Below are 14,907 nucleotides of genomic sequence, written 5' to 3' on the forward strand. Positions count from 1 at the left end.
GGTGAAAATTATTTTAATGATCCATTTGACATAGCTCAAAAATTTAATGATTTTTTTTGTTAATGTTGACCATAAATTAGTTAATAATATCCCTACTGGTAATGGTGTACCCCTGGATTACATATCAGGAAACTTTCCTATTATTTCTATTTTTAAGCCACCTGAAATTCAGGAGATAAGTGAAATTACAGATGAATTAAAATGATCTTCAGCTGGTCATGATAACATTTCTATTTTTCTTGTCAAACAGGTGAAATGTTCAATATTGCAGCCACTTGTTAATGTTTTTTCTCTTTCTTTGAAAACAGGTATTGTACCAGAGGATTTAAAAATAGCTAAAGTTATTCCTCTGTTTAAAGCAGATGATCCGCAATGTTTTAATAACTATAGACCTATATCTATTTTACCACTTTCCTCAAAAATTCTAGAAAAAACTAGTATATAAACAGATTCTTTTTCACTTAGACTCAAATTCTATTCTTTATAAACTTCAATATGGATTCCGAAAAAAATCACTCTACTTATATGGCTTTGCTACATCTGATTGACAAGGTTACCTTTGCACTTGAAAATAAAGAATTTGTTTGTTGTATTTTTTTTAGATCTGTCAAAAGCTTTTGATACAGTTAATCATCATATTTTATTGAAAAAGTTGTATAAATATGGTTTTCGTGATTTTACATATAAATGGTTGATGAACTACATTTTTAATAGAAGACAGTTTGTTTGTTTTAAAAGTTGCTATTCTAGCAAAGCAAGTCTACTCTGTGGGGTTCCTCAGGGGTCCATACTTGGACCATTACTATTTCTTATTTATGTAAATGACCTGTCGAATGTTTCAGATATTCTTACTCCAGTAATGTTTGCTGACGACACAACCTTAGTTCTCTCTCACCCAAATTTTAAATCATTGATCAAGAATGCAAATGGTGATCTTATTGCTTATGCTAATTGGTTTAATTTAAACAAATTATCTTTGAAATATAAAAAAATCTAATTTTATTACCTTTAGTGGAAAAAAAATACCCTAAGGATTTATCAAAAATTATTATGAAGTCTATTGAGGTGCCTCAAGTGTCAACTACCAAATTTTGATGAGAATTTGAGTTGGAAAGAAAAAGCTGATTATGTGAGCAGTGAAATACATAAATCTACTGGTTTAATAAGGAGGGTTAGGCAACTGTTACTAAAGAGTGTCGTCTTACACTTTACTGTAGTTTAATTTATCCATATCTTTCATATTGTAATATTGTTTGGGCGAGTACTTTTCCTTCTACTCTTCAAAACATTTTTGTTCTTCAGAAGCGTTTTGTTAGGATTGCAACCCAATCAAACAAATAACCTCCATCTGCTTCTTTATTCCATGAACTTCAGGTTCTTAACGTTTATGATATTAATATTTTTCAAATATGTGTTTTTATGTATAAGATATATTCAAGTGACGGTAACTTTCCAGAGCAATTTAGAATATATTTCAAAGTAAATTCTCAGGTTCATTGTTATTTAACTCGTCAATTTTCAAATTTTCATTTTCCTAAAGTTTTCATTTGTAGAGGTCAATACTTGATAAGGTTTAGGGGTATCAAATTATGGAATGATTTATCTCATTTAGCAAAAAAATGTTCCTCTTTAATATGTTATAAAAGATGTATAAAAGATCATTTAAATGCTTCACTGGAATAATCTATCTTGTCTTTTAATGTATTTCATGTAATTTGTAGCTATTAGTATTTATATAGTTGTTATTAAAAAAAAAAATTCTTTTATTTCCATGAGTTTGTTTTTGTTTTGTTTGTTTTCATTGTTTAGGTGGAGGCTCTCAATAAACTCTTTGGGTTTTCTGCCTCCCCCTGCACAGTATATGGATTGTATTTTTTGTTTAGTTTTTACTGTATCTATTTTACTCTTGTGCAAAAAAAAAAACCAAAAAAAAAAACAAAGGCCTCCTGTAGCAAATCAATGCGTTTTTGTGAGAAAGATATCCATATTCAAAATGTAATAATCACTTTAATGTAGCTTGCGCTCTGTTATGGAAATGTTTACTCAAGATGGCGGCGCGTCCACACGCAGCGGCTTCTCTCTGTCCCGACAGAACGGTGTTTTTGTGTTTTTGTCTTGTGAGTCGCAGTGTTTTTGTACGTCGTCATCGCGTCTATCTGTCTTTAAGCGCGCATACAGTCGTGAGTTTCTGCTGGATGTCGGCAGAGCCGCATTTTTAGAGTTAAACTCCGCGCACGCGGAACTGCTGCGAGATCTCGGACTGCTCCGGAGGCATACATCATCACCGACCCCCACTGCTGCATCTCGCCCACAGCGGAGGTGCCACAAGAGGCGTGAGAGGAAGCAGAAGAGGGGTAAGTGCGGAGGTATCCGGGCTAGGCTAACGGCTAACCCACACAAGCCAACTATCTCCACCATCGTACTGGCTAACGTACGCTCTTTGGACAATAAACTGGACTTCATCCGTTTACAACGTTCAACTTAAAGGACTGTAAGAGACTGTTGTGTTTTTGTGCTCACGGAAACATGGCTCAGCGACAGCGTTCCGGACTGCGCCATTCAGCTCGACCAGCTGACGTGCTATCGAGCAGACAGAGCTCTCGTCGCGGGAGGAAAAACCCGCGGCGGCGGGTTTGTGTTTACATCAGTGACGCGTGGTGCCGCGATGCTGTTGAGATCTGCAAACACTGCTCACCCCTGGTGGAGTTTATGATTATTAAGTGCCGGCCATTCTATCTGCCGAGGGGAATATACTGCCATACTGCTCGTTTCGGTTTACATTCCCCCGAACAACAACAACAGCAACAGGACACGATGCACTAAATGAACTGTACCAGCACATCAGTGAGCAGCAGACAGCACACCCCGATGCTTTTCTCATCATAGCTGGGGATTTCAACCATGCTGACTTAAAGAGTGTGTTTCCAAAAATACACCAACACATTAACTTTCCAACAAGAGATATTAACATTTTAGACTTTGTTTACACCACACAGAGAGGAGCTTACAAAGCCCCCCCCCTCCCCCACCTCGGTGCCTCAGACCACATCACTGTCATGCTAAATGCCTGCATACAGACCACTCGTTAAAGTCGCCAAACCAGTTCAGAAACAGATTCAAGTGTGGCCAGAAGGGTCGTCTGACGCTCTTCAAAACTGCTTTGATACAACTGACTGGAATATGTTTAAGCAGGCTGCCACTTACAATAACACCACTGATGTGTAGGAGTACTCGGAGACTGTCACTGCCTACATCACCAAGTGTATTGAGGATGTAACAGTCACAAAAAAACCATCACTGTCTGGGCCAACCAGAAGCTGTGGATGACAGGGGAGGTCTACAGACTCCTGGAGACGCGGAACGCTGCCTTCAGAGCTGGAGATGAGGTGGGCCTGAGAACAGCCAGGGCCAACCTATCCTGCGGCATCAGAGAGGCTAAGAGACAGTACTCAAGGAGGATAGCCCATCAATTCAGCGACAGCAGGGACACTCGGAGCCTGTGGCAGGGGATACAGACCATTACGGACTACAAGCCCCCACAGCGGACCTGTGACAGCAACATCTCTCTGCTGAAAGAGCTGAACACCTTCTTCGCTCGCTTTGAGGCACAAAACAGCACCACTGCACAGAAGACTCCACCTCCTCCCAGTGACCAGGTGATGATGCTGACCCCAGACAGCGTGAGGAGATCCTTCAGCAGGATCAATGCACGCAAAGCTCCGGGTCCTGACAACATTCCTGGGTGTGTACTGAGAGACTGTGCACCAGAACTCACTGATGTCTTCACAGACATTTTTCAACATCTCGCTTAGTCAGGCTGTTGTTCCCACATGCTTCAAAGCTACCCACCATCATTCCAGTCCCGAAGAAGCCATCTCCATCCTGCTTTAATGACTACCCGTCCTGTTGCACTTACTCCTATCCTCATGAAGTGCTTCGAACGGCTAGTCATGCACCACATCAAGTGGACCCCTCCCTGGACCCATTCCAGTTTGCATATCGGTCCAACCGGTCGACCGATGATGCCATCTCAACTACCCTCCACTCAGCACTCACACATCTAGAGAAAAAAAGACTCATACGTCAGAATGCTGTTCATAGACTTCAGTTCAGCATTCAACACAATCATCCCTCAACAGCTCATTCACAAACTGGTCGAGCTGGGGATCAACACTTCGCTGTGCAACTGGCTGTTGGACTTTCTGACTGGAAGACCTCAGGCAGTACGTGTCGGCAGCAACACATCCAGCACCATCAGACTGAACACTGGGGCCCCCCCAAGGATGTGTGCTGAGCCCCCTCCTCTTCACTCTGCTGACCCACGACTGCACACCGTCACACAACTCCAACCTCTTCATTAAGTTTGCGGATGACACCGACTGTGGTGGGTCTCATTAGCAACAGAGATGAGACAAACTACAGGAGCGAGGTGAGCCACCTGGCCGGGTGGTGCAGTGACAACAATCTCTCTCTGAACGTGGAGAAGACGAAGGAGATTGTTGTTGACTTCAGGGAGAGTGCACACTCAGCATGTTCCTCTGACCATCAATGGTGCGACTGTGGAGAGAGTGAGCAGCACCAAGTTCCTGGGTGTGCACATCACAGAGGACCTCTTCTGGACCGACAACACTGCAGCACTGGCCAAGAAATCACAGCAGCGTCTCTACTTCCTCCGCAAACTGAGGAGAGCCAGAGCCCCACCCCCCATCATGTACACCTTCTACAGAGGCACCATTGAGAGCATTCTGACTAGATGCATCACTGTGTGGTATGGCGCCTGCAACGCGTCCTGCCGGAAGACTCTGCAACGCATAGTGAGAGCAGCTGAGAAGATCATTGGTGTCTCTCTCCCCTCCCTCCAGGACATTTATGGAACCCGTCTCACTCGCAAAGCCCTCTGCATTGCAGGTGATCCCACTCACCCGTCACACAGCTTCTTCAGTCTGCTGCCATCAGGGAGGAGACTGCGGATTTGGTGGGTCTCATTAGCAACAGAGATGCGATGACCATCAGGCTGTCAGGAAGCTGAACTCGCTCCCGAACTTGCCCCCCCCCCGTCCCTCTTCTGCCCCAGGCACCACTGAACTATGAACCCCCCCCCCCCCCACCCAGAGATCCCACATCTCCAGGTCCTTCCACCCACCCCCCTCCCTCTAACATATGATGACATGCACCAGTCACTTTGTGCAGCATTGGTCTGCTCACTACCTCATTCACCATGGAACTGACGTCATTCTACCACCTCATCAGTCAGTTTAAATAAAATAACTGCTCTTGAGCCCTTTGTCACTTTAATCAGACTGAATAAGCTTTTTTTTTTATGCACTAAAAATCTTTTTATCTGCACTGTTTGTACACTGGTTTGCACTCTATCTGCCATGTGCCTTGCGCTGCTTTTATTTAACCTTATTTTTATTTTATTTTTTCTATTATGTCTTTTTTACATTCCCTTATTGTATAGTTTTTATCTTATATTTTATATTTGATCTAGATTTTTAGGCTCTACTGTTAGTGTTATCTGTATACACCGGGGGTCTGAGAGTAACGCAATTTTGTTTCTTTGTATGTATGTACTGTACATGTGGAAGAATTGACAATAAAGCAGACTTGACTTGACTTGACTTAATTTAGTTAATTTAGCCTTGATTGCATTAATCTCATTTAAGTATCTTTACATACAATGATCAAGGTAGTATATATAGTCCGTAAGGATATTAAGTTATTTTATGTAACTTGTGCACGCTTTAGGTTGAAAAACAACATTTAAGGGGAAACTGTGTACCAGGGACAGGCAGTTTTGAGAGTAACCAGACATCTACCATGTAATGTGCATGAGATGTGCATGTGTTATGGGGTGATGTGCACTGAGCAACATGATTGGCTCAAAGGTCCTAATCTGTCCTTCAATGTATCTTTTTACATACTGTAAAATGTGGGCTGTGAGTCTGTGTATTATCTCTTTGCACACAAACTCAAGCTGTGTGTAAACAAGATCATTCTCTGTAGAGAATTAAAGCAATACAAAGACAAATCTCTGTTTGGTTTTTCATTCTCAGTCTTCACAATTATTTTATTACTTTATTGAATTAGAATTTCTACGACAGCTCACTTTTGTAAACGGAAGCAGCTCTGGGTTGATGACGTATGAGGTCAGCATTGTGCATGTGCTGCTCAGAAGTGACGAACGCAGAAACGCAGCAAAGAGATCAAAACAAAACAGTCACTAATTAGAAGTACAAAACGAGAATTTGTAAAGAAGAATGTCAGAGGATTTCGATATAAGCCAAGAGAAGACTGGTTTTCCTTTGCTAAAGTAAGGAAACTTTGCTTACTTTGCTCCTGTTAACAAACGTTGGTTTTCACGAGACTCACCGGTGCATGCACAACGCCGACCTCCATACGTCATCCGCTCGGAGCTGCTTCCTTGTACAACTGTTGGCGCAAGATTAAAGTGATTATTTCATTTTGAATATGGATATTTTTCTTACAAAAACACAACGATTCGCTACAGGAGGACTTTGTTCACCCCCCTGGAGCCGTGTGAGACACTTTTTTATTATGGATGGGCGATTTTTATTTCACTTCTTTTGGACTGAAGCACTGCATCACCTGCTGAGTGGCATTAAACAGCTTGAAAGATCAAATACAATTTTTGATATAACTCTGACTGGATTCGTCTGAAAGAAGAAAGTCATACACACCTAGGATGACTTGAGGGTAAGTAATTTATGGGCTAATTTTTCATTTTTGGGTGAACTTTTTCTTTTTGAATTATTATTGATTGATATGATTGTTCATATTTTATGTTTGTTATAGGCTATATGCAGTGTGATCTAAAAAAAACAGCTGACGTGCATTTTATATTTACACAAATGATCACAAATCTGTTTTAAACAGTAAAAGCTTTTTGTTTTTTATGTATATTTTTTATTTATTATTTATGTTTTATATTTTATCATTTATAAAGTTGAAGTATATAGCTAGACCCCATTTTATTGATACTTAATACAAGTTGGTTTTGTTGAACTTTATTCTTGTACATACAGGCGCTGTATTGAGCAGTACATTAATTACTGAATGAAAAGGCTTTCTGTTATCACGTTATTATCTCAAACGTTTGTTTATTTGACAAATATATCTAACCAACTTCAATTGCAATAAAAACAGCAAACAGTGTGCAAGAGTCGCAGCAATCATAAAGTATGACAGCTCCATTTTCAAATCCTCCCTTGACTTTAAGTGGCAAATCTCGGCGATCGGTGTTCAGTAAGTTTGTTTGAGATGGCAGACGCCTCTCATTGAGTGAGGACGAAAGTAGACAGCTGCAGTCATCCTCTAATCGTATTTATGCCAGATGTTTAAGTGTCTGGGTGAACTCCATGCTGGTAGCGATAGCGCTTTACTGCCGGAGGAAGTCAGAATACCCTGCTTTGAGTCAGAACGGAAGTTGCGTGACGTCATGTGAAAAGGGTCCATTAGGGATTTCCTGGAGCATCATGAGTCTTGTTGCTTCTGTGATGCTTATGTGGAGTTTCAGTGTGAGAGTGCCTTCCTGCTACCAGTATGAATGAAACAGACATTACACGAGTTTAGCACTCAGTAATGTGCACTCAGTCCAATTTTGGGCATTAATAGGAAAAATAATACTTTTAGAAATTTAGAAATAGAAATTTTAAACATATAATAATCTATGTTTTTCTCCAGTGTATAGAAGTGGATATATAAAAGGCTCACATTTCATATTAAAGGCATGGACATTGCATGTTTTTTTTAAACCATGCCATGTTCTTTTAATTAAGAAATTACTGTCAAAGATTTTTAGCATAACAGTGTCATATGATGTACAGGTGCTGGTCATATAATTAGAATATCATCAAAAAGTTGATTTATTTCACTAATTCCATTCAAAAAGTGAAACATGTATATTATATTCATTCATTACACAGAGACTGATATATTTCAAATGTTTATTTCTTTTAATTTTGATGATTACAACTGACAACAAAGGTAAATCCCAAATTCAGTATCTCAGAAAATTAGAATATTTTGAAAAGGTTCAGTATTGAAGACACCTGGTGCCACACTCTAATCAGCTAATTAACTCAGAACACCTGCAAAGCATTTAAATGATCTCTCAGTCTAGTTCTGTAGGCTACACAATCATGGGGAAGACTGCTGACTTGACAGTTGTCCAAAAGACGACCATTGACACCTTGCACAAGGAGGGCAAGACAGAAACGGTCATTGCAAAAGAGGCTGGCTGTTCACAGAGCTCTGTGTCCAATCACATTAATAGAGAGGTGAAGGGAAGGAAAAGATGTGGAAAAAAAGTGTACAAGCAAGAGGGAACCCTGGAGATGAAACAAAACCCATTAAAAAATGTGGGGGAGATTCACAAAGAGTGGACTGCAGCTGGAGTCAGTGCTTCAAGAACCACTACACACAGACGTATGCAAGACATGGGTTTCAGCTGTCGCATTCCTTGTGTCAAGCCACTCTTGAACAACAGACAGCGTCAGAAGCGTCTCGCTTCAAAAAGGACTGGACTGCTGCTGAGTGGTCCGAAGTTATGTTCTCTGATGAAAGTAAATTTTGCATTTCTATTGGATATCAGGGTCCTAGAGTCTGGAGGAAGAGAGGAGAGGCACACAATCCACGTTGCTTGAGGTCCAGTGTAAAGTTTCCACAGTCAGTGATGGTTTGGGGTGCCATGTCATCTGCTGATGTTGGTCCACTGTGTTTTCTGAGGTCCAAGGTCAACGCAGCCGTATACCAGGAAGTTTTTAGAGGACTTCATGCTTCCTGCTGCTGACCAACTTTATGGAGATGCAGATTTCATTTTCCAACAGGACTTGGCACCTGCACACAGTGCCAAAGCTACCAGTACCTGGTTTAAGGACCATGGTATCCCTGTTCTTAATTGGCCAGCCAAACTCGCCTGACCTTAACCCCATAGAAAATCTATGGGATACTGGGAAGAGGAAGATGAATTGTGAGAGGAAGAGAATGCAGAAGAGCTGAAGGCCACTATCAGAGCAACCTGGGCTCTCATAACACCTGAGCAGTGCCACAGACTGATCGACTCCCATGCCACGCCGCATCGCTGCAGTAATTCAGGCAAAAGAAGCCCCAACTATGTATTGAGTCCTGTACATGCTCATACTTTTCATTTTTATACTTTTTAGTTGGCCAAGATTTCTAAAAATCCTTTCTTTGTATTGGTCTTAAGTTATATTCTAATTTTCTGAGTTACTGAATTTGGAATTTTCCTTAGTTGTCAGTTATAATCATCAAAATTAAAAGAAATAAACATTTGAAATATATCAGTCTGTCTGTAATGAATGAATATAATGTACAAGTTTCACTTTCTGAATGGAATTAGTGAAATAAATCAACTTTTTGATGATATTCTAATTATATGACCAGCACCTGTACAGTTATAGGCCTGAATGTTAACAAGTAACCCTGCAGTTTTCTGTAAAACAACAGTTTTCTGTAAAATGAAATTATTGTTATTATCTTATCATTAATTTTATCTAATTATTTTGTCTTTGTTAATTTGTTATAAAAATTGTAACCAGAAAAATCGCAATTAGATTTTTTTCCTCAAATTGTGCAGCCCTAACAATGACATAATCAAACATGACAGAGGCATAACCCAACCTCACTACACACACACTGACACTAGGCATGCCGTGATAGACGGTCCTGACTTTGATACCGGTGTTAAACCGCAACACCGGTTACGTTACTTGCCCACCGCAGCACCGACCCCCACTGTCACTTAGATTTTTTTGTATAGTAATAACAATCATTTAGTTCAGTAAAAGAACAGACACTACAATTAAAAACTAACACAGCTGCTCAATGCAGCGTGCCGAACAACAGTCACATCACAGATCAGATTTCATTTATCCAGTGAGAAGAGTGAGTCAAGCTGACTGACAAGAGTGAGGTGAGACAGACAAGACGATGGCTGATGATTTAGTTTCGAAACGAAATGCAAAAGCGCCTGTTTGGCAATATTTTGGATTTTGAAAAGCCTGTTGACTTTTGCCATTTATTTAAGGTAATTTTGGCACGTTTAAAAAAAAAATTGTTTCTTATTTAATTGGTTCCACATTGTTTGCTGATTTTTACTTTATTGAAACGTTCTACGTTTCTTATTTATTTGGTTATATATTATACATGTTTACTTAGCCTATTTCCAGTTTTGTATACCTATTTAAACTTTATGCAAGTTATTTATTATTTTATATTAAGCATAGCCTGCCCTATAACATGGTGTATTTTTATGTGTTTTGTTAATAAAAGTTCTATGTTTTATATACAGACTAAAGTGAGTTTGACGTTGTATTTTGTTGTTGCATTCAAGCAATTGATGCCGAACTGCCGCTAATTCAAAGTGTTTTGGTGATTGTTAAATGGTAAAATGCTTTTAAGCTTTTAAGTTATTTAAAAGGAGAGTGGGAAAGTGGGGAGAGTTGGAGAGTTCTAAAGAATTATATACGCTTAATTGTTTTTTGCTGAAATTTTAATTTTTATGCGCACACCACTTTCACAAGCTACTAAAAGCGAAGGAAAGCGAGGAAAAAAAGGGAATGCCCCCCGTCACACGTCGATTAACTGGTGGGAAAATTTCCTCACCGTAACAACCCTAACTGACACTACTCACACTGACACTACTCACACACTCTGACACTACTCAAACTGACACTACTCACACACACTGACACTACTCACACAGACTGACACTACTCACACACACTGACTCTACTCACACAATCTGACACTACTCACTCACACAGACTGACACTACTCACACTGACATTAGTCACACAGACTGACACTACTCACACACACTGACTCTACTCACACAATCTGACACTACTCACTCACACAGACTGACACTACTCACACTCACATTACTCACACACATTGACACTACTTACAAACACTGACACTACTCACACTGACACTACTCACACACTCTGACACTACTCACACTGACACTACTCACACACACTGACACTACTCACACAGTCTGACACTACTCACACTGACATTACTCACACAGTCTGACACTACTCACACACACTGACTCTACTCACACAATCTGACACTACTCACTCTGACACTACTCACTCACACAGACTGACACTACTCACACTGACATTACTCACACACATTGACACTACTTACAAACACTGACACTACTCACACTGACACTAATCACACACTCACACAGACTGACACTACTCACACACACTGACACTACTCACAAACACTGACACTACTCACACACATTGACACTACTTACAAACACTGACACTACTCATGATGATAATAATAAAATAATAAAGAATGCTGACACTACTCACACACACTGACACTACTCACAAACACTGACACTACTCACAAACACCGACACTACTCACACATACTGACACTACTCATAAACACTGACACTACTCACACACTCACACAGACTGACACCTACGCATACACTCACACAGACTGACACTACTCACACACACACTGACACTACTCACAAACACTGACACTACTCACACTGACACTACTCACACTCTCACACACACTGACACTACTCACACTGACACTAATCACACACTCACACAGACTGACACTACTCACACACACTGACACTACTCACAAACACTGACACTACTCACACTGACACTACTACACAAACTCTCACAAACACTGACACTACTCACACTGACACTACTCACACTCTCACACACACTGACACTACTCACACACACTGACACTACTCACAAACACTGACACTACTCACAAACACTGACACTACTCACACTGACACTACTCACACTCTCACACAGACTGACACTACTCACACTGACACTACTCACACACTCACACAGACTGACACTACTCACACACACACACTGACACTACTCACAAACACTGACACTACTCACACTGACACTACTCACACTCTCACACACACTGACACTACTCACACTGACACTAATCACACACTCACACAGACTGACACTACTCACACACACTGACACTACTCACACATACTGACACTACTCATAAACACTGACACTACTCACACACTCACACAGACTGACACTACGCATACACTCACACAGACTGACACTACTCACACACACACTGACACTACTCACAAACACTGACACTACTCACACTCTCACACAGACTGACACTACTCACACTGACACTACTCACACACTCACACAGACTGACACTACTCACACACACACTGACACTACTCACAAACACTGACACTACTCACACTCTCACAAACACTGACACTACTCACACTGACACTAATCACACACTCACACACACACTGACACTACTCACACTGACACTAATCACACTCTCACACAGACTGACACTACTCACACTGACACTACTCACACACTCACACACAGCATGACACTACTCACACACACACTGACACTACTCACAAACAAACACTACTGACACTACTCACACAGACTGACACTACTCACACTGACACTACTCACACACTCACACAGACTGACTGACACTACTCACACACACACTGACACTACTCACAAACACTGACACTACTCACACTCTCACACACACTGACACTACTCACACTGACACTAATCACACACTCACACAGACTGACACTACTCACAAACACTGACACTACTCACAAACACCGACACTACTCACACATACTGACACTACTCATAAACACTGACACTACTCACACACTCACACAGACTGACACTACGCACACACTCACACAGACTGACACTACTCACACACACACTGACACTACTCACAAACACTGACACTACTCACACTGACACTACTCACACTCTCACACAGACTGACACTACTCACACTGACACTACTCACACACTCACACAGACTGACACTACTCACACACACACTGACACTACTCACAAACACTGACACTACTCACACTCTCACACACACTGACACTACTCACACTGACACTACTCACACTCTCACACAGACTGACACTACTCACACTGACACTACTCACACACTCACACAGACTGACACTACTCACAAACTCTGACACTACTCACACATTCTGACACTACTCTCTCTCTCACACACACACACACTTACACACACACTGACACTACTCACACAGACACTACTCACACACTCACACTGACACTACTCACACACAGACACTACTCACACACACTGACACTCATACATTATGAAATACTTTACTTCTAAAGTCAATACTATTACAGATAAAATTGTAACCATGCAGCCATCAGCTACAGTATCACATCAGACAGTGCACTATAGATCCCCTGAGGAACAGTTCCACTCATTCTCTACCTATTGGAGAGGAAGAATTGTATAAACTTGTTAAATCATCTAAACCCAACAACATGTATGTTAGACCCTATTCCATCTAAGCTCCTAAAAGAGGTGCTTCCAGAAGTCATAGATCCTCTTCTGACTATTATTAATTCCTCATTGTTATTAGGATATGTCCCCAAAAACCTTCAAACTGCCTGTTATTAAGCCTCTCATCAAAAAAACACAACTTTACCCCAAAGAACTAGTCAATATAGACTGATCTCGAATCTCCCTTTTCTGTCCAAGATACTAGAAAAGGTAGTATCCTCACAATTATATTCCTTCTTAGAGAAAAATGGCATCTGTGAGGATTTCCAGTCAGGATTTAGACCGTATCATAGTACTGAGACTGCTCTCCTTAGAGTTACAAATGACTTGCTCTTATCATCTGATCGTGGTTGTATCTCTCTATTAGTGCTATTGGATCTTAGTGCTGAGTTCGACACTATTGACCACAACATTCTTTTCCATAGACTAGAACACTTTGTTGGCATTAATGGAAGTGCATTAGCATGGTTTAAATCGTACTTATATGACTGCCATCAATTCGTAGCAGTGAATGAAGAGGTATCATATCGTTCACAAGTGCAGTATGGAGTACCTCACGGCTCAGTACTAGGGCCGTTACTCTTCACGCTTTGTATGTTACTTTTGTTTTATATTTTATGGAGAGAGGGTTTTGTTTTTCAGTGTTATGCTGATGAAACTGAGCTCTATATTTCTTTGCGGCCCGGCGAAACATACCAATTTGAAAAACTAACGGAATGCATAGTCGATATAAAAAAACTGGATGACGAGTAATTTCTTACTGCTAAATTCTGAAAAAAAAAAACCCCAAAAAACAGAGGTGTTAATTATAGGACCTAAAAGCTCTGCATGTAATGACCTAGAACGCTGTCTAAGATTTGATGGCTGCTCTGTCAATTCTTCGTCATCAGTTAGGAACCTAGGTGTGCTATTTGATAGCAACCTTTCCTTAGAAAGCCACATAAAACTGCATTTTTCCATCTCAAAAATATATCTAAATTACGGCCTATGCTCTCAATGTCAAATGCAGAAATGTTAATCCATGCGTTTATGACCTCAAGGTTAGACTATTGTAATGCTCTATTGGGTGGTTGTTCTGCACGCGCTTAGTAAACAAACTCCAGCTGGTCCAAAATGCAGCAGCTAGAGTTCTTACTAGAACCAGGAAGTATGATCATATTAGCCCGGTCCTGTCAACACTGCACTGGCTCCCTATCAAACATCGCATAGATTTTAAAATCTTGCTTATTACTTATAAAGCCCTGAATGGTTTAGCACCTCAGTATTTGAACAAGCTCTTGTTACATTATAGTCCTCCACGTCATCTCCGTTCTCAAAACTCTGGCAATTTGATAATACCTAGAATATCAAAGTCAACTGCGGGTGGCAGATGCTTCTCCTATTTAGCGCCTAAACTCTGGAATAACCTACCTAACATTGTTCGGGAGGCAGACACACTCTTGCAGTTTAATTCTAGAT

General features: G+C 40.7%; 1 protein-coding gene across 1 annotated transcript in view; it reads right to left on the bottom strand.

Moving 5' to 3' along the window:
• The window catches only part of srpk2 (SRSF protein kinase 2), a 75,704-nt gene that overhangs the window by 51,579 nt on the left and 9,218 nt on the right, over nt 1-14,907 (bottom strand). Inside the window, exon 2 of the mRNA XM_042715859.1 lies at nt 6,373-6,432. Coding sequence (XP_042571793.1) covers nt 6,373-6,380 — 8 coding nt within the window. The 5' untranslated portion in view covers nt 6,381-6,432. The remainder of the gene's footprint in view (nt 1-6,372; nt 6,433-14,907) is intronic.

The sequence above is a fragment of the Cyprinus carpio genome, chromosome A25 (assembly GCF_018340385.1).
Source record: "Cyprinus carpio isolate SPL01 chromosome A25, ASM1834038v1, whole genome shotgun sequence".
Classification (NCBI taxonomy): domain Eukaryota; kingdom Metazoa; phylum Chordata; class Actinopteri; order Cypriniformes; family Cyprinidae; genus Cyprinus; species Cyprinus carpio.